General features: G+C 33.5%; 2 protein-coding genes across 2 annotated transcripts in view; one reads left to right on the forward strand and one right to left on the reverse strand.

The window, feature by feature from the left end:
- Nucleotides 1-5,697: 5,697 nt before the first annotated feature.
- LOC113507105 (TNF receptor-associated factor 6-like) lies at nt 5,698-10,376 on the reverse strand. Its single transcript, XM_026889965.1, has 7 exons — nt 10,229-10,376; nt 9,744-9,895; nt 9,435-9,556; nt 8,597-8,790; nt 7,947-8,107; nt 7,286-7,540; nt 5,698-6,916 (listed from the first exon to the last, which is right to left on the reverse strand). The coding sequence occupies exons 1-7, from the start codon at nt 10,268-10,270 to the stop codon at nt 6,589-6,591; spliced, it is 1,254 nt and encodes a 417-aa protein (XP_026745766.1). The 5' UTR covers nt 10,271-10,376; the 3' UTR covers nt 5,698-6,588.
- A 5,995-nt stretch (nt 10,377-16,371) lies between these two features.
- Nucleotides 16,372-23,621, forward strand: part of LOC113507125 — a 34,324-nt gene continuing 27,074 nt past the window's right edge. The window contains exon 1 of the mRNA XM_026889984.1: nt 16,372-16,639. The gene's annotated coding sequence lies outside the window, so the exon portion shown is untranslated. The remainder of the gene's footprint in view (nt 16,640-23,621) is intronic.

Below are 23,621 nucleotides of genomic sequence, written 5' to 3' on the forward strand. Positions count from 1 at the left end.
GCCGTCGTCGCCCACGCCCAGCTGCGGCGGCGACAACCAGCTGCACTTCCCCGGCGACTCCAGTAGCTCTGTCTAGAAGTAAACTCACTTTTTGAATATATTAGAAGCTAAAATATATTAGGACATTAAATAATCTCGCCAAACATCTGAACTATTCATTTTTTTTAAGAATCACGCATAGTAAGCATGGTTCTTAAAAAAAAACTATTAAAAGTTTATGAAGGAAAGAGGGGTGTCCATCTCATTTAGGATGAAGGGATGTAGTTTCTGTTAATTGATATCTGAATAATTATAATTGATATCCTCTATATAATATTTTGGCTTCTAATATATTCTAAGTAACGCAGAAAATATTTTTATACGTTGTGGTAATGAGCAGATAAAATGACTATTTTTCATACTTCGTTTAATGACAAAACCGGTCATTATATTTGTTCTTTGCTCCTTGAATGAAAATGTCATAGTTCTTCAATAACCTTACAAGGAGATCAGAATTTCTCACTAGCCGCCGTATGAATAACCTGGCGGTAGAGGTCACCACTTAGCTTAAAGTGGGATTGCTGAAGTTAAAGAAGCGAGACGTGCTACATGCTGAGAGTAATGTCTCTCTTACACAAATTTAACAGTCTAACTTAAAAAGTGGGTGGTTGGTCCGTGTAATGACATTTAAACTACTAAGATGATTGACCTTCTTCACAAATACGTACCACGCCCTCTAATCAAGTGAAATTTCTTCAATCGTTAACGTTAATAGAAATTTTTCAAATGTAAGCAAATTACAGGTCTAAGTCAAGTGACTTATTGAAACTCAATGTAATTTCCATACCTTTTAGGCGTTCATTGACGTTAATGATCGTACAAATGTCACTTGGTTAAAGGGCTTTTCATCTATAAAGTGGACGGGTCAACCAACTTCTTGTTCCTTCAAAGAATCGAAGTTGTTAGTTCATCTGAGGTAGTGGAAATCATTTTTGGTAGTTTTAATGTTGTAAGGCAAACCAATCAAGTAACTTTAATTAAAAGATAAGACTATGGTAGCCCGTATTTTAAAGTTACATGGTTAGTTGAATAGGAACGGATAGTGCTCGATTCGAGTTTTTATATTTTAGCTAAGTGCTAAGTCAGAATATAACTTAGTTTTGTACTTTAAGGCTCAAAATTGAATGAAGCTTGTTTTGACTGTGGTATCAGGCGTGCACACGTTTCGATTGATAGCCGTAAAATTCAGGAGGTATTAGGTAAGAAAGTTGTTGATTTATTGGCGAGATTATGACTAGATAAGGATTTAGGTTTGGCTTATGCTTGTTGGATATTTAAAATTGTGGAAAGTTACATTATTTAAAAATCACAAAGTTTTTAGAATTCTATAAACAATTTATTATGATCTTCAAACTTAAATCGATATGTTATTTATATTATTAATGTATGTCTTTTAGATTTAGGTCTCACTTGACACTTAATGCTAGTTTTAAGTGTAGTTTTTTGAATGTATCATTTGGAGTATTTATTATTACTAGCCTGGAATGTCCCACTGCTGGGCAAAGGCCTCCCCACTCTTCTTCCACTTGTCTCTGTCATGAGCCGCGAGTGACCAGTTCGGTAAGAACGAATCCAGGTCATCCCGCCATCTCCGTCTGGGTCTGCCTCGCTGACGTCGGTTTTGTGTCACGGACCATTCAGTGGTAATTTTTGCCCATTGGTTGTTTGGCATACGACAGACGTGACCAGCCCAATTCCACTTCAACGTAGCAGCTTTATGAGTAACGTCTAAAAGTTTGGTTGTGGCACGGATCTTAGTATTTCTTATTCTGTCCGTAAGTTTAATGTTAAGAAGACTCCGTTCCATTCCTCTTTGGCAAACCTCGAGTGCGGACCTCTGCTGACAAGTCAAAGACCATGTCTGTGCGCCATACGTGAGGATCGGGAGAATGCAAACGTCCATGAGTCTCTTTTTGAGGGATAGAGGAAGTTTTCCCTTCATAAGATCTTTCATAGACCAATAGCTTTTCCAGGCATTTTCAGTGCGTCTTGCAATTTCTTGTAGTATTAAGTCAAATATTTTTTATAACTTTGTTTCGATACACAAATTACTCTAGATACTTTCACTATTTGTTTTGAAATATAACATTTGCATCCCAAAACTTGGATATACTAATAGTTTTAAGCGATTATAGCTCTTATGTCCGTATGGTATAGGAACTGAATTGGAAATGGCTCATTCCAACCTACAGGCGTCAGATTAAATTTTATAGTATAGTTGTTTTCATATCTTCTTAAAGAGTACATAAAATAGTTTGACGCGTTTTTTAAAGGACAATTGAATGAATATGCAGGCAACTAGCGCCATTTGTGACAGTATGCAATTAAAGCTTAGGGCGAATTATTCTCAAGATATCGAGTAAGAAACTTGAAAAATTAAAGAGTTCTACTCACACAATTACTTCACCATCACGTAAGGGAGACGGCGCTATGCGTTGTCGCTTTCACAATGGGAACAAACCTGCTTTTTAATTTCATAATACAACAATTCGCCGGATTCCTTGATGACGTCACTTGCCTGTATAATTCACGTTACATAACTCCAAAAACATCGTACAATATTTGGTATGTGATTCAACATTAAATGCATTTGTTTACCGTGACTGTGATATGTAGAAATTATAGAGCTTGTAGGTTTAAAGTTGGATTACAGTTGGGGCTCCAAATGCTTGCTTATTTCCTTACTAGTTTTGTTTATACATTCCATATGTTACAATAGTTTGACACGTTAATGGGGTCTGGTAAATTAATTCTGCAACGTCACTTGTTATGTACCGAAGCAGTTATCAAAACCTACGGTTAGAATGATTTTTCATGATTGCATAGAACTATAGAAAATACATTCGTCTCACGAATAGGCCAGAAATGTTTTGTAAAGGTAAAAATCGATATAAGTTTTACAAAAAAATAATAAGAAAAGATTAAAGCCTTCCTTGAACCGCCTTTTTATAACACATGATTTACAAAAATAAATTATCATTGTGATGTTTAAGAAATTATTTTCCCAGACTCACGTTAAGATGGCAACACTTACCATTACTACCAAAGTACTCGCGAGGGTAGAAATTGATTTGCTTCCGTCAAACGTCTTCCTTATAATTGATTCCTGTAGAAACAAAAACTTTCCATTTCGCTTTATGAACGTGTTAATGTATTTATTTATTTATTACGCTTTCGTGTTATATTTGGACTTTCATGACTAATGACGTCACTAATCACTGCAATAGTAAGTGAAGTTTTAAGTTAAAACGGTGTTCATAAAAAAGTTTAATTTAACAGTAAAAATTGTCTTTATAATGCAAATATAACAGAAAAGTTTGTTTTGTGTAAGTTGACTTATTTATTTGATATAAAGAATGATAACGGAAAGACATTGTGCCTGTTCACAGCTGTGTTAAAAAGAACTTTTAAAATTGTGACACTTTGAAATCGCTTTCATGGCATCGCAGTAAGGTTCATTATCGCAATTCTAAAAACTGATATGATCATCAGAGAAAAATACAGATACAAATAAATTGTAAATTTTATGCCATTTGTCAATCAGTTATCATTCCAAGGATATTATTTATGTTTAGGTAATAAATCGAAATCGAAAACGTTTAAAGTTTAGTACTTACCTAATTATATTTAAAAATTTAGTCATTCGGAAGTTTATCAAAGAAATATAGGTGGATACTCTTCTGATAAGAAATAAAAAAAATAATTTGGAAATTTCATTTATTCATAATCATGAGTAACTTAGTGATCCACATATATTTTCTCAAAATTGTATAACTTATGTAAGGTAAGGTAAGGCATTAAGCTAAAAGATTTTTATATGAAAGTAAATAAAATTAGCGAATGCGTGTGTGGTTATGAAACTCCCAAAAACGCTGATAATGCAAGTTCAGACGTGTTATGGTGACAGGTTAACATGTGGGGACAAACAGACATTTATTAGCTTCATGAAGTAGAAACAATTCGCTTGTTGTGTGTTACTTAACATAATGCGTAAGAGAAATACTTTTTTGCAAGTGACATAATTTTCACTCTGGTTCCTGAAAGGTTGCAATCTGTTGTCAACAGTTGTTTGGTAGACAACTGCCCATAGAAGTGACACTCCAGCTAAAAATTATGTTTTTATTTTGCAATACGTCTTTCAGTGATCGGAAAGCACGCATCGTGGAAATATGTTTTCATTGAAATCAGCACTCGTATATTGAATGTCAAATTACGCGATGTAATCGTCTAAAGTACATAATTATATTTACATTAATGATTATATATATTTGTATAAATGTCAAGATCATTTATTTATTTACATTTTAATTTGAGTTATATTTTTCAATGAAAATCATTATTTTGTATAATAAAGTAGTTAGACGCTAGTTTTTATAGTAGCTACCAACTTGCATATAATATACTTACCGTGCATGCTTTGCTAGATTTTTACAGAAACATAGCTTTGGATTATATCTTCGTATTGCCAATTAATAAATTCGGATAATGTTGCCTACTCCATTTTTTCTTGTTATAGCATAATTTGTTTAATTAAACTTGACAATGTTAGCTCAAGTTACCAATAATTTGTGATAGACTCGTGTTCGCAATAGATGAATAGAGGTTTTACACAATCATGTTTGGTACGAATATAATCTTATGCACCCGTTTGTTGTCAGTTTCTATATTCATTGTAATATTAAAGGTATGGTCAGATAAAACTGAATAAAAATCCTATAATCACGATAATGCATTTTAAAAATAAGCCGTCACCTAAAAATTGGTTAAGATTTTTTGTCTTGCCATCTGACTGCACCTTAAATATTGTTTTTCTTTAAATACGTTACGTAAAAATTTGTTGCAAATGCGATTTTTTGTCGTGAATAGTCTTTGTCAGGCCATAACAAAGTAGTCAGTTATATAATTATAGTATACAAAATCAATGTTATTATGTTTTGTATGTATTGAACAGTAGGGTTTTCGAAATTATGTTAAATTATCTATTATTGAATTGTTGTAAACATTAGGTAGTTGCTAACCAAATGCAAATTAGGTTAAATTTTGCTAGCCGCGATTTTATTGTTTTAATGTTATTCAATATATTTGAAGTAGATGGAAATAAGCAATTTGGTTAGTAGATATAATGGTTAAGATTGAGAATTATGCATAGAACTTGGAAATGGTTTTCTCACGTAGATTTTATACGATCATAGGTTTTCGCCAGTGACTGGAATACAAATTTCGCCAAAATTTCTCGTGAATTCACTAAAGTGACAAATTGATGTTTTGGGATAGAATTATTGTGATGGTTGGATGTGATAAGGCTATAAGTAAGTTAGCCCTTAGACGTATTTACAAATGTAAGCTAAATTCCTATATTTTATTAAGACAATTAGTATGTAACAGTTTACGTTTGTAAGACATGAATACCAATAAATCGATTCTCAAATACCCTTGCTTTTTTATTACAAAACTCTACCTTGTATTTAAGCAAGTATTCATCGTATGGAATCTGCATACCTTCACTACGATTTCACTCTCTGTAATAAAATTGGGTTTTATAATAAAAGTCTTACTAACATTATATGTATATTTTATATCATGGTACAAACAAAACAAAATACATTTAAGGCACCGTCATATCAAAAAATATTTATAATATAATTACAATCCATGGAATGTACGGATTCATTCTTATTTAAAAAAATGTTGAGAAATATGTAATACTATTATTTTAAACTTATGCATTCAGATCATAAACTATACATGATAAATCGAAACAATAAAAGAACTATCAATAATTTCTTAAACATACATCTCTGGGGCTTGGACGGGAACAGTTACTTATTCTAATACTATGATATAAGATCTAATGTAAATACAATTTCCTATTTTAAGAATAAAAAAAATACAATAATTCTATGATTAAGTTACTTCTCTACAAAATGTATATGATAACGTGCCAGCCTATACTAATTTGGTATTTAAATACGTACTAATATAATATGTTAAATTAAAAACTTACTACCTCATATTTCAATTCAATTTTATGTAGTGTAAGTCATTTTTAGTCTCGTAATTCTACTCTTACGAAAGTTGGACGGAGAGTATTTACAATAATACTGTATACAATACTAAAGAATATATCAATTACTATTCAGACCATTCTTCTTAAATTAATACATGATTTTATTTAAAAATTACTTCATTACCATTTTAATTATTGTTATTCACATAAAAAAATAAGTAGGTACATAATAGCTTTTTTCGGAGTTTCGGGACGGAATGTATTGCACGAGATTAACAAGATTATTTTATGGCATTGCTTAAACTTCTATGTATAATTTCTATTACGTATTAAAACGTTATCTCTGTTTAACATTATAATACATTGCCTTCATGAAGATTCAGATCATTGCTTTAACACGATTGCAAAGTTAACATTATTGCTACCATCTTCCATTTATGACTTAAAATAACGAATACAAGCAATAAATAAAAAAAAATACTTTTCAGTACACAAAACATGATCTAAAAATCACAAAACGAACGAAAAACTTACTCGTCCTGTCATACACATCTGATATTGACCCTCACAATAAGGGTATCGCCTTTAACAAACCCGCTCCTTACAACTTCAGCTACTACTGCGTATTCCGTATACCCGAAACCTCTAACACATATCTCCGTTGTCGGCTTCCTGAACGCTGTCAGCGTCGAGTTGGACATCATGGTGTCTTTCTGTGTGAGCTCTGGGTTGTATTGGTTGATCATTGCGAAGGAGATGCGACCGTTGAACGGCCATTCGAGACAGTCGTCGTTTTCGGTCTTCATTAAGTGCACGTGTAGCGCGAAGCAGTGCGGGTTTTGAGGTGATATGTTGAGGCGGACGCAGAATCTTTAAAAGGGAAACGAAAGTTGTGTTATTTTCGTTGTTTACTGTATTTTGGTATTTGATATGGAACAAAAAAAATGGGATGGAGAAAATTTGTTGTCTGTTTTTGATCATATTGCTGGGCAAGGCGTCCCCCTTTTTCTTCCACACTTTTAAAGTTTTTTGTATGCAGACAAATTTACATATAAAAAAATCACACAAGAGGATTGACCTACTTTATACCTTATACTTAATTAAAAGTTCACTATATATTTCATAAGGATATCTTCTCAATTGCAAACTAATAACATTTTTACATATTCTCCTTATTCAAGTCAGCATTACAACTTAACAACAAAAATACTCAACCTAATACAACACAAATCATCTTACCTGTAACCATTAGGGGAGGTATAAAACCCGGGGCTGTACAGCATCTTGTAATGATCTTTCACCATGGCTGCTAATCTCGCCTGAAAGTTATCGATCTTCCAAACATAGTTCCCCATACAGTATCGCAGTAGCATGTCGTTGTTCTGTTTCATCTTGGCTACGGCGAAGGCGGATAGTTGTTTAGACATGTTCGCTATGACTATGTCCTGTTCTCGGTTTCTCTGTTCTAGTACGACTACTCGTTCATAGAGGGCTCTGAAATTTGGGTCAGAAGTTATAATCATATTTTTTATTTATAATCAAATAGCCACTTCCAAATGGAAAGTGAACAAATATGCTCCTTTTCCTATCAAGAGCAGCTTTTGGACTACAACTGCGTGTCAAACACGCGACCCTAATGGTTCAGTACAAATTGGCCAAAGGTAAACAAATCGGTTGGGTGAAAAATTCATGAGTAAAAAACCATTTCACCACCAGCAGAAATAAATTATCTATGAAAATTCGGGACCGACCAACAGACAGACAGCAGGTCCTCTGTAATAGGGTTCCGTTTTATCCTTTGGGTATGGAACTCTAAAATTATTTATAACTCTTTTAAACAAGTTACTTAACGTCAATCAGTAATAGAAATTAGCATATTGTTTTGAATTAATTCGCAAACCTGATAAGAGCACTGGTGTTATTAAGTGGTGCCGCAGCGGTAGTATTGCCGTCTTTGTCTGGCGCCTCCCACAACGTCATTGCTTCCTGCTCTTTCGCATCCATACTGGCGCTAGACATATCGTTGTTGATTTTCATCTCAGAGTATGCATTCATTAAAAGCTGGAATATTCAGAACAATATTTATAGAGAGCTTACTAAATTGTTAAACTTTTCAAGCCCCAATATTCAATTTTCAATCAAAGAAAAAAAAAAAACTCTTCAATAACTGAGCTTGAAATATGATTTTAATTAAGTAAATATACCATATTTGTCTAATCTAGTAGTTAAAATTAAGATAGACTTGGCGTTCAGTTTTTAGGGTGAATTTTGTTCGCGATATCAAGAATGAATGAATGAAACGGCACGATGATCTGGAAGCATACCAGCAAAAATGGATGGAAAAAGAAATAGACCAGGCAGGCAGGCAGAGTGGAAAATCGAAGGTGTGTTGGGACATGAATGGCTAAAACATCAAGAGAAAGGGACAATATTAATACAATCCTATTGGAACTCTACTTAATACTAACTGACAAGTTTATTTCAGCAATAGCACTGAAAGGCCTCCATCTGTGTTCTTATACAAAATCAAAACATTAACATAATACTCACACTCATATGCTTCTGAACATCAGTTTCCACATGTCTGTTCATCTCCTCCTGACTGTTAAACATATCCTTACAGCCGACTGCTTGGAAGGAGCATGGTACCGTCACCTCTGGCTGCGTGGATGTCTCAGGCTGATTGTATTCACACGCTGCTATGTGGGAATCCAAGTCTAGAGGTGTCACTTTGACTGTACATCCTGGAAAAAGACAAGTTTTTTGTTTATTTCAGAAGTAGTCTAAGTATTTATTTGTTGTTTTTTTTTATAACTCTATGCTGTTAGCCTAAGCACTGGATTTGACTATAGTAGTCAAAGCCAGTGCCAGCTGCTTAGATTGGACTTATAGTCCATTTGATTAGTGCTTAACTAGAGAAAACAACTTCAGTGAGACTATACCAAAATATAAAAAATGCTTAAACTATTAGTTAATTTGATTCAGTACTTATTTTTTTGGACTAAGTTTTTTACGAAAAATGTTTAAAGAACCAAATAAAGACGATTTATCTTTTTTAGATAAAAGATAACTAATCTATTGGTGGACCCGGTACTGGTGCTCTGAACTGAGTGTTTAGCAAAGGGCATGAGTATATGACAGTGTTATTATTTTTTATTTCATCTTCACCACAGCAAAGGTTGCTGTTTAGACAAGCTAACTATAGCTATCTTTCAATTGTTTATAAATATTTACACATTGTATACAGTTTGGTATTAGATAGTTGTTGCACTATACCCGTTTGGATATCCTGACTATTATTATCTATTAATTGAATACAGATACATTTCTTGTAATTTGTTACACAGTATTTTACTAGACATGAGTTAAATAAAAATATGCGACTTGCCTTTAGTGGAGAATGGACAATTCATTCTTTGCTCTTGTATTTCTCGTTTAGTGTAGTTGTCTGGAAATATGTCAACCTTCATGCTTAGGTTTATGTTGTCTATGGGGCAGTGGCCGCTGTTCCTATAAAACAAAAAAATAAATTTTGAATGAATACTTTAACTTTTGTTTTAGTAATACAAAAATGTTTGTTTTTGTTTTTGTAAGTCATAAAAGGTCACTCTTTGCCTGACATCTTATTTCATACAAATTCGAAGATTAAAAAATTAATATTAATGTCGAAATTATTTTACTGAATAATTATACTTACTGAAGCCATGAAGTGATACAGCTTTTACAGAACTTGTGTCCACAGGTGGTGATGACGGGATCTCTTAGCCAGTTGAGACACACCGGGCACTCGTAACGAGATTCAGGCTGATTGCTGAGAACTGTCTCATTAAGGGCTTGTATGCCCATTGGCTATAGAAAGAAGAAAACTTGGTTTTAAACTGTTTATTTATTAAAGCATAAACGTATAGTCAACAATAGCTAATTAGTTATTTAAATGAAATTATTAATAGTTTTATAAAGTTTATAAGAGGAACATCTACTCATTACAATATACTTAAGTTACTCATCAGTTGCTTAGTATTCAATGACCCGTACAACGAACCATTACGTATCATGGTATTTAACGGTTTGAAACTGACCTTCGCTTAAACATGAGACCTCAGCAAAAAAAATGACCATGAATGATTCCCATACATTCTATAAACTTTGAAATTGTAAATAAAAGTGTTATAATGTACTTACCGCAATGCCCTCTGAAGCATCTTTACTTCTGCCGCGATCCATTATTTATAAACTTGATTATCTAGAAAAACGGTTATTTCACAGTATTTTATTTTAAGCACAAGTGCCAAACTGCCACCAAAACATCATGTAAATGACAGAACAGGTGACTAAGGTTTTTGACAACGTCGTTCATGACATAACAAAAAGCAACAGATTAAAAATGAAAAGTTCAGAAACGATAATGTGCAAACTTTTTAAAACATCGACACTTAATTATACATTTGGTTGATACTGATTGGGAATACATCAAAAATATAGAGAGTTTTTCTTAAGTGGCTTAGCCTTTCATGGCACGTATAGAAATAACAGCCAGCCAGTTTGATAAAAAAATAATTCTCGTTTATCAAGCTTTGAAATACTTATTCTTTGTAAATAAGAAAATTTTACGATTTCGTTACCCGAGTAGGCTTTTTACAAAGAAGTCTAATCTAATTAATTTCACTGCACTAACGATTATCCAGAGAACAATATAAAGAAAACTCAAAAGAACCAAAAAAACACGTAGCTATCGAAAGTTATACCTCCTTAAACAAACACAACGATTTATTTCGGAAGTGATTAAAAAAAATCAAGACGTGCATCGAAAGTTTAAACGCCACAGTCACGATACATTCCTATCCGTCACCTAGAAAATACAAGTTGGTTAACGATTTCATTGTATGCTAATGCGTTTGAAAAGGCAAGACAGCCGCTGGTTCAGATATCTATCTTCCAAGTAGTGTTAGGACTAGCGATGTCAATAACCGTTAGTCATTGCCTTTGGGATTTATAAAGGCGATTTTCTTAAAGGTTAGAATGGAACTTAACGAGGAAATGTCAGTCAATGTTGAGTTGAGGTGTTTAAGAGGCAGGTAATCTTAATCAAACAATTTACCGCTGAGTTTGTAACCACGAGCAGATAAAATAAGGGTAGATTATGACTTGAAATTAAATTAAAACAGATGTTTTTGTAATAATGTATTTTTAATCACACAAATAATGGTTTTTTTAAGTCCCTGTGAAACGATTCTGGGTGATATAGAAAAGCATAAAAAGGTTAATGCCCAACAATAGCAATGAAAAAGTAAACTCGATACTAATCCCTACTAATGTTATAAATGCGAAAGTAACTCTGTCTGTCTGTCTGTTACGCTTTCAGATCTAAACCACTGAACTGATTTTAATGAAATTTGGTTCAGATATAGAGTTGACCTTGAGAAAGAACATAGGATAGTTTTTATCCCGGACTTTTGAACAGTCTCTTGGTAACGCGATATAACCGACGCCGGACCGGGCGAAGCCGCGGGCGAAAAGCTAGTATTAAACAAATGTTATAAAACATTGAAAAGTACTTATGACACTTACTTTCTGTAGGTACTTAGTAGATTCCTCACTCATGCAATAAAATGTTTATGTTCGATTGATTGTTTTCTGATACAAATTGCAACGTTTATCTTAGAACACAAATACCTGACTCTTCGTGATAGCCAAAGGCTTAATTGAAGTGGTCTTTACTGACACAATGTAGTTCTCTGTCTTTAGATCTTAACAAAACCATTTATGTTAATCAAGTAATGCGTTGTGTGATAGATTCAAGGTTTTTGGAACAGATTGATATGATACAGAAGAACCTACTTATGGCTTTATAGATATATAAAAAAGTAGGATCCTAAATATATCACACGATTTTAATACTTAGTTTCTTCTCAACACATAATGACTAAATTTTAATAATTAAGCGTTGAGTATAATAATTTTCACGAGGTGTTTTCATAATTATTTATACACAGGCTCACGCATATTAATCGGGATATCCTGACTAGTTTTGGACGAAACCAGAGGATAATGAACTGACGCGGATGCGAGGACGCGAAACACTTATGCGTAGATAATTGTATAAACAAATTATAATTTACGGGGTACTTAAATTGTTTAGAAACTGATATAAAGAATACTGTTGCTCTAGTTCTTACTATATTGTAACAAAAATGCGGACCAAGTCGACTACGTAAAGGCCTTATCAAACCGAACATCAAAGGCCTAACAACTAGATATTTAGCATAAGACAGTGTTAAACACAACCGATACACGTTCTGATACCAAAATTGATACACATTAAAGAACTGTAAAACAAGGATATAAAGACTAAATTCCCTTAACACATGAAAGATCGTTATTGCTAAATCAGTCGCGTATCAAATTCACGGCGGCTGGCGTTGAGCAACGTGTCATAGTCATTACATAAGGCCATATTGCCACTATTTTAATTCCGTCGATAACTCGTGAAGAGGTGCCAAACATTTGTGTGACAGAACTAACTGATTAGTTCAACAAAAGAAAGGTTTACAACAACTGAGAGATTCGGAGCTGCTCTTAGAAAAGGTTCCATGTGGAAAAAACCTGGTAAAGTGCAAGTTGGACTCACGTTTCTCGTGCGAATAGCACACATCATGGCTTACCAATAATTATTTTATCCCGATTCCTAATTATATTTCTTTCCCGATTCCCGATTTCAAAATAAACCATCACGATTTATGAGATACATCCTAGCCGAACGGACAGCGGAGCTTAACTAATTTCATATTAGCCCATTTACATAGTTAACCCCAAACATGAATATGCCAGTTTTTGGAAACATTCAAACTACATGTTCAATGTTCACTCTATTGAGAACAATCATTTATACATTTGTGTTTGTTGAAAGCCTCCGCCCACACATAATCACATATCCTCATGACCTTCGTATTAGATATATTTATTTAGCCTAAACACAGGCTGTGGTTCTGTAGATTATTTGCCTATACCCTACGACCACCCAGGCAGTTGATCATTGCTCTCTTTGCATTGCTTCAGCGACTAAGCAAGTATGGTCTTATCTATTTGTTGCCAAGCATTTAGAATTCTGATAGCGATAGCATGTTTATGATGATGCTTCTCATAATGGCTTCCTCAACTGCTACACCGACCATTAGATCTGAACTAAGTGATGCATGTCTATTATACTTGTTTTTATAACCGTCCAGTTTACTGCTTTGTACTCATACATAAGTGACCGCTTTAAATGCAAATAGACTTTTTAATCTGAATTAATAACTGGCTGATGTGTGAATACAGATTAATAATTATTTACAAGAGAAAAAACATAAGTTTTCAAGGTTTAATCCATGTCTGAATTCAAATGTGTTCTAATGATGTCGTTATAAATTTGAATTTGATTTCATTCATTTACATTAGTTTTTTTTTCTAAATAGTTTATCTTTGAGAAGTATTGAGAGAGGTCGTCTATAAAATATAAAGTAACTTTGAAATAGTTTGGATCGTATCGGTTTAATTTTAATGGAAGGTTGACCGTTCACTGATATAGCGGACCACGTTAAACCGTGGACGTTTACAGGCTGAAATGATGAATTGAGAGATAAGAGGCCCATAGATCCTAGATCCTTATAGACTGTGGCAACTCGATACAATTCCAATTTAAAGGAATTTGTGGCTTAAAGTTGGTCTATAAACCATACTTATCTTAATAATATTATATTCTTATCTTATTAATAGGCCAAAACCTCTACCAAAATTAAAAACGCCGTTTCATTGAAAATCATCAAAAAGCATCTCTTTTTTCTCTCTATATTAAAAAGCAAAAATCATTTTGCAAACCAACCATTTCCAATATTATTTTTCCACTTCATTAACTGTAACTGTAATTTAAAATTTAAATGCGGGCCTTAATATTAAAAGTTATACAACTCTAGTACAAAATGCATAGATAATATTGTAAATAATTATGTAATGCTAATATAAACACGGTGGTGGTCTGTATACGACCGTAAAATCTGTTTTAGCTCGAGATGCAAAATTATTTATTTTTCGTTACTACGAGAACTCGAATGTTTTTCGTGTTTGTTTTTAATTTTATTGTGTTTTACCCTTTTTATTGGAGTCTGCACTAAAAATGCTCTAAATTTAAATCATTGTCAAAGTCAATGGTGATGGTTTTACATTTTATTTGAATGCAGAACTTTTGTTCTGATCGAAGGCAGGAGATAATTATGTTTGCGAATTTTTCTTTTGTAAAATCATTGTGTATCTTCTGTTCTTTATTTTTGTCTTTTACAACTAATTTTTCCTCGATTACTTCAGAAATGGTGGCGCAAATTTTAGCATACCTAGAACCATATACATTTGATTGTAAAAATAGTCGAGTGCTAATGACCAAGAGCGCAGTTTGTGAAACGACAAAATAAATAAAATAAAATTTACGAAACTTGTTTAAAAAAATGCTTCACCACTATCACAGCACACAATAGTCGTCTGCACAAAACAATCTTGATCACCAAAGGTCATTTAAGGAAATGGCCGCCTCTTCTCCTTAATTTGACTAAACCATTACTTCCCCAAACGTTTACGCGGCCTTTTGACATTATCTATGTCATAATGTCAACAGTAGAAACACGGTGTTACGGAAACGGTGGTAACAGGTACTAATCGCATAATAAACAAACTGTGCAAGCGCTGTTATAACATTTAAATATTCTCCCCGCATTTGTTGGCGATAGAGCGGCTAATGTTGACAATTTTAATGTTGATTGAAGGTTTCTGTTTATTTAAAAACGCTTTTTTGTGTTATTGGGTTAGGATGCTATATTATAAGCAGCTTTTATTGACACTTCGAGATATGAGCCTCCAAGCTTTTGGGTTCCTATGTTATACAGTACCAAAAGCTTAGTAATTTGCTTAGCTAAGCATTAACAAATTTTGTGAGCGAAAATACTACACTCATTTTAAATTTTATTCAATTTTTTCTAAAACTACTTAAACAAAAAAATCTATGTCTAGGATAAAACGAAATAAAAATTACAGCTACAAAATACTGATGTCGAGCCAGATCTCGTTACTTAAACTCACCTCAAATACTTCACACGATTATTAAACTCAACCTCCTCGCATCAAACCTCCGTGACATGGAATCAAATTCAATCCGATTTAACACCGAATGAGATCTCGTATCGATTTTAAATCGAGTTCTCGTAGTAGTAACTTAGTAGTAGTTTTTATAAGATAGCGGTCGATCAACTTCGTTTAACGGTAAATCGAGTCATGGGCACCATGCACTACAAACTGGCTTACATCACTATTGAAAACCGGAAACACTGATGTGGCTAAGGTTTTTTGTAACGTTTTTTTAATCTATATTAGTTCTGCTCCAGTTGTGTAGTTGATTTGTCTTCACAAAATATAGATATTGTAGACGTTTTTTTTGCTAACGGTGTTGGTGATCGATAACAATTGTTGTTGTTTCTAAAACTAAACCCAGTCTTTCTGTCTTTTTTGTTTGTTTAGAAATGAAAAAAAAACATAAATTACTATATAATTAAGCTTCTTCATGGGGTAAAAACTTTAAATAATTCAATGATCAAAATTTTTAAGTAGCTTTCCCTACACAAATCTTAGATAAAACCATTCAGAGACTTCCTTCTTATCCCAGATTGATTTGATAAAAAAAGTAACAAAGGATTCATCCCCCTCAAAATAAACACCAAAAGAAACGTGTTAACTAGAGAAAGGGCCTGATTTTGTCGTTTTATCCCATTTAAAGATGGCAAGACCAAGGGTTGGCAAGGATAAACTCTTGTAAACGCTTGTAAACGTCAAAAAATCCAATAATAAAAGTTGTTAGTGGCCAAAACCAACAATAGTTTCATAAACTATCGCTGTTTGTTTAAGATCGACTTAACTGACATATTACGTATTAGTCGCTATCGCTAAGTTATTGCTATTTAACGACCATCGATCATATTTATGACGGCTCTGACAGTTTTATTGGTTTACGGTTTATTAAACTGTGACTGATATTTAACTGCTCAATTTAACTGATTTAAGGATCTTTAGATGGAGGTATATCATTTGTGAGTTATACTAAAATAACACTAGATATACTGGTGTTGCATTTACGCAATGATATAGTAATTAAAAATATACTTTTAACAACAAAATCATTCAATCACTTCAAATAAAGAACCAGTGAGCCAAACTTGATGATTTTTTTTTGGAATCAAAATTTAATGACAGCTTTTTTATGTGAGATAAAAATGCGAGGTAACAAACATTTAAAAAATCAGAGGAATTAAGAAGTTCCTCCTTTTGAAGTTGGTTGAAAATACATTTACTAACAGGTTTAAAAGTCATAGATGTCCATATGATACGTTGTTGCTATCACGACACGTAGTGAGGTCGCGGCTGTATCGAGTCGGAAAGCTCTAAAGCCTTTCAGTTGTAACCGAGCCGGGATCGACGGCGGACAGCCGCAACGTTAACGCGCGAGTTCGCGTTCGCGGTTTACCTCGCCCTTAAATGTTCAGTGTTTTCTCAGGATTTTCTGACTTAAACATAACGGTTTGAGTTTTCATGTTTTTGTTTTAGAGACTAGGTAATATTTGTGTCGCTTTTTTATGCGGGTTTCTTAAGAATAATTTTATGCAGATTTAAAAAGAAACACGTGTCGCGTTTATTATTATTGTGCGTTTAACAAAATTTTCTATATAAAAAACGTAATTTAAAGAACTAGGTCAATGTATAGATTATCTAAATTAATTAAAACTTTTCCACTATACATTTATAAATTTTTGATAAGAAGTACCTACCTATACAAATTTTTATACTTCATACTAAGTAAAAAAAAAATCTTTTGAATAAATATATGTAAAGCAATGACTTACACACAATTTTATTATTATCAGTTTCTTTAAAACAGTTTTACTAAGGTTCTCTTTCGTTTGTGCCAGAATTACTTCGAAAATTAGCAACTTTTATCAATGTTTCTCTTATTTTCTCTTTCAATCAATCCGGAGCATTTAAATCTTCATGACATTGACATTGACGAAGTAAGTAATCAATGATATCTTTACTGCAATCTCTTGAATATTTTCTCCTGAACTTGACAAGATGATATCGTAAGTAATTTTTATTAATATAATCGCGCTTTAATTGCATTTAAATTAATTGGCGTATCTGACGTAATTTAAAAAGTATTTAAATTACGCCAGTTCGGTGGTTCAATTATAATCGAATGAATTTTTAAGGGAAGATAATTTTGCCTCTTAGCACAATTTTTTTACTACCTTTAACTTGTATCTGCTAGTTATAACGTCTAAATAATATGTAATCTTTAAATCAATACATCTACCAAGAGCCATCCACCTCTGTCTTAATAAGAATTGACGTGAGTGTAAAATTGTGGAGAAAAATCTGATTTGAGCTATTGGTATAGTTTTTATAAATTGGAAGCGATTCTTTCACAAATTATTGAATACTACGGCAAATTACTATACCTTAACATCTTATTATTAACAGCTGTTTGGATAAACGTGTATTAGTTTGAAACAATAAGACCTCCATAAAAGCAATATTTGCGGTCTAACAAACGACGAACCAATCTTAAAAACTGGCTGAAAGTCGGATGTAACCAACAACGAGTACCTACCTGTACAAATAAAAGAAAGAATAGTTTTCTAACAAAATTCTCTATATTCGCCTTTTTATTAGTTTGGAGCCAGCAAAAAATAAAATAAACCTTTTTTTTTATTTAGTTTTAAAATGTTAACAACGCAAAAGTATGTAACTTAACAAACTAATAATTATCTTAAATAAAAAGTGCCCCTTCGTGCAATTATAGCGGAAGTGCAATAAATAAAGATCACAATGTAATGTTATCTTCTTACACTTCAAACTGTAAGTTAATTTAACACTTACGTGCAAACAAATAAACAACCTTTATCTTTAACGTTTGCGCACAAAATCATCATAAATCCAATCGTGTCTGAGATCTAATTTCACATTCGCGCGATCCAAAATGTAGTGCATCTTGGCGTCAGGTTACACAACAAATAATTTCAAAGGCAATTTGTTTGCCGTCATGGATGTCGAGGCTTTTCCTAAATCATATTATAATGTATTTCCGTCTTTCTAGATTTGTTGCTACCGGTTATCTTCGGGCTTTTGTAGACTAGACTTTTTAACGGTTGATAGTTTGATCAATTGAGAATCAGTCAGCGCCACTCCAAGATCTTGAAGAGGCTGATTCGATGAGCAACCAGAGAGTCTATTACCACGTCTTGAAATTAAATGATTATGGTTGTGGAAGCGTGACAGCGCAATACAGTGTAGAGTGTCATCACTGATGGCCATCCACTGTAATATTTAAAGACGTGGGGGTAGGCTCCTTGGCTGGTACTTGGGTTAGTCAGATTTGACATGATAACCATGGATCAGACAATCAGAAGAAGTGCGATCGGAATGGGCCTTTAGCGCACTTAACTAATAGACTATCTTGTTGGTAGTGGGTGCATACCGGACAATCAAACAACTGAAAGTTAGAGATAATTCTCTAATCGCTTTGCTCACTTAAAGCTGATAAAACTATTAGCATATGTTCTGTGGTAGTTCTTTGGTTTGACTCATAAGTTTAGTTTCTAGGTCTGTGTTTTCCGTGAATAATATGAATCAGATTATATGCAAAAGCGCAACCTACATTGTCACGGTGTCGTTTGCAAGGTTGAATTCGTTTCTTGGTTTTCCTGAGTATTTAATTTCCGTGTCATGAAGATACTTGTTGCTAACAACTCTATACTTTTAAGGGCAATGTTACGAGATCTATAGTGTGACCTCCTGTTTAACTTTTCCTATTTATAAATTGTGAAATAAAAACAATGTTCCATTTAAAAACATTTATTCTCCGTTCAAGTTTTTGAAACAAAGGGAATTAGAGAGAAATAGAATTTAAAAATGCAAGCTTAAATTTTGTATACAGAAACGTGTTGTTATGAGACCTCTGCATTTTAAAAGTGGAACGTTTTATACGGTAGCGGAATCTATTTACACACATCTGCCAAAAACTGGAAACTTACGTAATAACCACATTGTTTTAAAAATCTCACGCGCTATGCATAATGGCATAATGTAATTTACTTAGACAACAGATTTGGGTTAGTATCATCTTCAGATGAGTTACGGTAGCAAAATAAACATTTCTGGCCTTTGTTTTGTTTTTATCACGTTATTGAGGGTTATTTTTTATTCTCCTAAAACGGTCTTCTTTACGACCGCTATGCTCCAATTCAAGGTCCATTCATTATGATACTAAACACATTCTACAGTTTGACTCATATCTAAACTCTACAAAAAATCTTTGGCTAACATTCTAATCATATTGTTATCAGTAAAATCTTTCCCGTAACCTGCTAACTTTGGGAACTAGCCTAAAAACTTTAACAAACCGCAGACGACAAAAGAGATTATCCAACGTTTGTTTTGCAACTCCACAACTATGCAGCCATAATTTAATCTGCCACAAAAAGGTGCAATTAGCGAAGATGTAACTCGACAGAAAATTTTTAAAACCTTTTTTGTAAAAACTCTTTGTTGCACTGAAGACTGGCAGCTAATGGTTTTTTCGTTTATTCAAATAGTTGTTGGCCATTATCTTAAACGGTTCTGGTTTAAGCTTGGAACTATTGTTAGTAATTACTTTGAGATTAATTATTGTTATTACCGTCAGTGCAGCTGACTGAGTTAGGTTAAAAGATTTATAATAAATGTTAGGCAATAGGGGTTATGTATCTTCTATTCTATCTACTAATACTCTACTCTGACAGACTGAGTTGTAGCATTGCTGTAGCTCAAGCTCATCCGTAAATTATAGGATTTTTTTTTCGGGTGGGAATCCTCAAATTCCTCTTACCGCTTAGCGGAAAGGAGAATCAGACTTTTACTGATTCGACCCTTCCCGTGTCCTTCCTTAGCCCTTCTTGTACCGGGTAACATTTTCGGACAATCCCGCTAGCCTGCTAGGCATCAGCCCTAATGGGCCTTACATAAATTTTGAGCTACCACCTCATAAAGCAATATATTCGCACTTCAGAGGCGTCTTTTTTCCACAGACAGTCTTCTTTTAAAAGGTGTTAAATACTTATAATCTTTTAAGAAAATTAAAATTTGATCCTTACGTTCTAAAAGTAGAAATAGCGGTACATACTCGTTTCTCGATATTTTAAGCATATTGAATTTTACGATTATTAGGCGAGTCCTGTTTTGAAAATGTTTTGGTTTTAATGCATCGTAAATAAGGCCGGGTAACGGTAAAGGCTAAGTGGGTACTTAGTATGTTGCCCGATTTGCAAGTTTAAAACGCACTCTGCATCTTACTTGGTGTAAACTGCTTTACTTTGGAAAGCACTATGTTTAACGTTGTAGGTACTTCTATCGTCTTATTGTCTGTATCTTCTAGTTCCTAATCCCTACTAATATTATAAATGCGAAAGTAACTCTGTCCGTCTGTCTGTCTGTCTGTTACGGTTTCACGTCTAAACCACTGAACTGATTTTAATGAAATTTGGTACAGACATAAAGTTGACCTTGAGAAAGAACATAGGATAGGTTAGGTTTTATCCCGGACTTTTGAAGAGTTCTCTTGGGAACGCGATATAGCCGACATCGACGCGGGCGAAAAGCTAGTTAATTATAATCTCTTCTTAGATATGGGATAACTTGACGGGAACAAACCCGATCACAGTAACCTAAAAAGCAGATCCAGAACCTAACATATTCTTATTCAGAAATTCGGAAGACCTGATTATTAATAAGTTTCCGTATTATTAATGATTATCTAATTAATATATCATGGCCTACTCCTCTTTTAAGCGTACGAGGTGTTGCTTCTTTATCTATTACAAAATATATTATTCAATTAAATTATAATCCCGTGATTCTGAAATAAGATATTGGATTGACTTTATCTATTAAAGGCTTATAAAACTAAAACTATCACGTTATACTGATTTATGTTTCCTTGTCTTGTAGTAACTTCCTCTAATTACGGACTTATGCCAAAACTGATAGTCTTACCTGTATGTTTATATCGAGGTGTAGGTAGATGAAAATTGTTCATGAAAATTGAAAAATGAAATTGAAAATTGTTCAGATGATTCTTTGTTTTCGTGTCAGCAGTTAATTTATCGGATCTGTATAACCCATAAACTAAGCAACCTGATTATTTTTTGATAGTCTTCATTCCAGAATTTTTTTGTCAAAAAAATCTAGCTAAGATTTACCTGTTGATGAAGGCAACAAAGTGTTTGTTTTTTTATTAATGTTCAATGGACATCATTGTTTCCTCTGCTCACGTCAAAGACAGTCACAAAAAACAATTGAATGAACACCGTGAAAATCGAAAACTGGTTTTCTTTCTATTCTTTCTTTCGCATTTGTATAAACCTCATGACGTAAGGTGTAATAAAGACCAGTCTAACACTGTTAGCACTATGTCGACCCAATTTCCTTAATAGACCCACATGAGTGACGCAAGAAAAGAAACAAATGAACCATTTGTCTTTTGTTGTTCTCAAATGGTGATTGTCGAGTTTCTTATGTGGCTCCACTTAATTTCACTACAAGAGTGTTGAGTCTAACTTGTTTATTAGGTACTTTGTCGGTACATTGTATGTTACTTAGGTATTCAGGCTACTTTCCAAGGTTCCAAATTTAGCTCGTAGCATCAAAGAGGTTTTTTGTGTTGAGATGTTCGCAGTCGGTACATCGCTTCCTTAATTCTCGGATACCTCATAGTGAAATGAAAGCATATATTCTGTAAGTAAGATATATCTCCACTTTCACATATGTATCTTATTTTGAGAAAACTGAAGTTGACATTTCCCAACTGGCTACCCTGAGAGGATATGTCAAGACAGACCCAGGGATTGCGGTCTCTTTTAAAATCTAGATATAAACAGCCTTGTTACAATTTACTCATATTACTTAGGTATTAGTTTTTTCGGATCCAGCGGGGTGTAGTTGGATTTCTTAATTCTTCATTTGTTTTCTATTCAGTATACGACTAGCTGTGTGAAAATTTAGATTACCCATCTCCAAAAGCTCCATTTCCTCATCATCATTACCTTCATCTTCTTAACTACACTTCAAAGTGTTCTATCACGGAACAGCCCCAGTAACGCTATCCACATCACTCCATGCACTTCCCAAAACAATTATATCTTTCTCTGATCCAATCAGATACAACACTTAGAAGTACAGAGTAATGTTAGCGTATGGTCAAACAATGGATCTGCCAGTTATGTCATGTTACTCAATACTGATATTGGCAACATTGTAAGTGTGTCAGCTGGAGATAAGTGCTGATCTATACGATCATGAGGCTAGAAAGGTTACATGTTTAATGCAATAAGTAATAGATTTTGATTTGGAAATGTCTATTTTAAGATTGGTTATTTCAATTTTATTGAGTCAATTATTTGCAATGTTTGGGAGGCAATTGCTAATGGATGTTTTTAATTTTGTGTGAAATTATGAAGGTTACTCTTCCTTCTATCTTAACTTATTTCTTAATGAAGTGATTTAAGGTATTGTTACGTGTACGTACCTACGTTTTGGAGATGAGTTTGAAATTCCATGTACTTTGATCATTAAAAGCCTAACCTAGTCTACTTTAGTCTTCAATCAAATTATCTTATACCATCTGGATTGCATGAGGTGTATTACTGTTAATTGCACATCACCGCTTCTAATCTTGAGCAAGAAACAAATAAGCATTCGTTTAAGATAGAGCAATCTTATTACTAATTCATAGTTATGGGAAACGTAGGTACGCTTTTATATGTTAGGGATCCGCAACCATAACCATAACTCTTGTATTTAAGTATCTTATGGATGTTGCACTTAACGGCAATTTTCCTCATTTGTGTTGAATTTTATGAGAATTGATTGGTAAAATATAAAAAAACCTAATCTTTTTTACTCCCACATGATTTGATGTTAGATTTTTACCTGCAGGTAGCCATCTCATATGACCGGATTTTTGGGGATCGGGCCTCTTGCATTGATTAACGAATTGTCCAGAATTTCAAGAGTAGCGAAAATGACCTCATCATTAATGTAACTTTAGCCAGTAGATACTAGACTGGCCTGCTTCCAAGTAAAAAAGAACAAACTTTGACAAATTTGACATTAAAAAACAAATGCACTTTTTATTCTGCATCCTGTTAATAAATAAGGGTTGTCACACAAAACGGTTGGTAAATAAATAAAGCGACGGAACTCACTGGCAGTATACTAGTTGCCTTTGCCCGGTTTTTTCTCCTCGCCATGCTTGTTAGTGTTTTTGCTATCAGTCTCGCGACTAACGGTTGACGTAACAGCATTTTGTATTAATTCCTAAGGCAGAGTTGTAGTACGACTTTAAATGTTTTTATTAGGGCTGTCAGCGGAATATTATGAGAAACTTTGTAATTCTGCAACTACACACGCCGGCACAATTAGGGGAACACTAAAAAAAGGTCGATTTTCTTTACAAAGTCAAGTAATACAT

Source organism: Trichoplusia ni, chromosome 2 (genome assembly GCF_003590095.1).
Source record: "Trichoplusia ni isolate ovarian cell line Hi5 chromosome 2, tn1, whole genome shotgun sequence".
In the NCBI taxonomy this organism is placed as follows: Eukaryota; Metazoa; Arthropoda; class Insecta; order Lepidoptera; family Noctuidae; genus Trichoplusia; species Trichoplusia ni.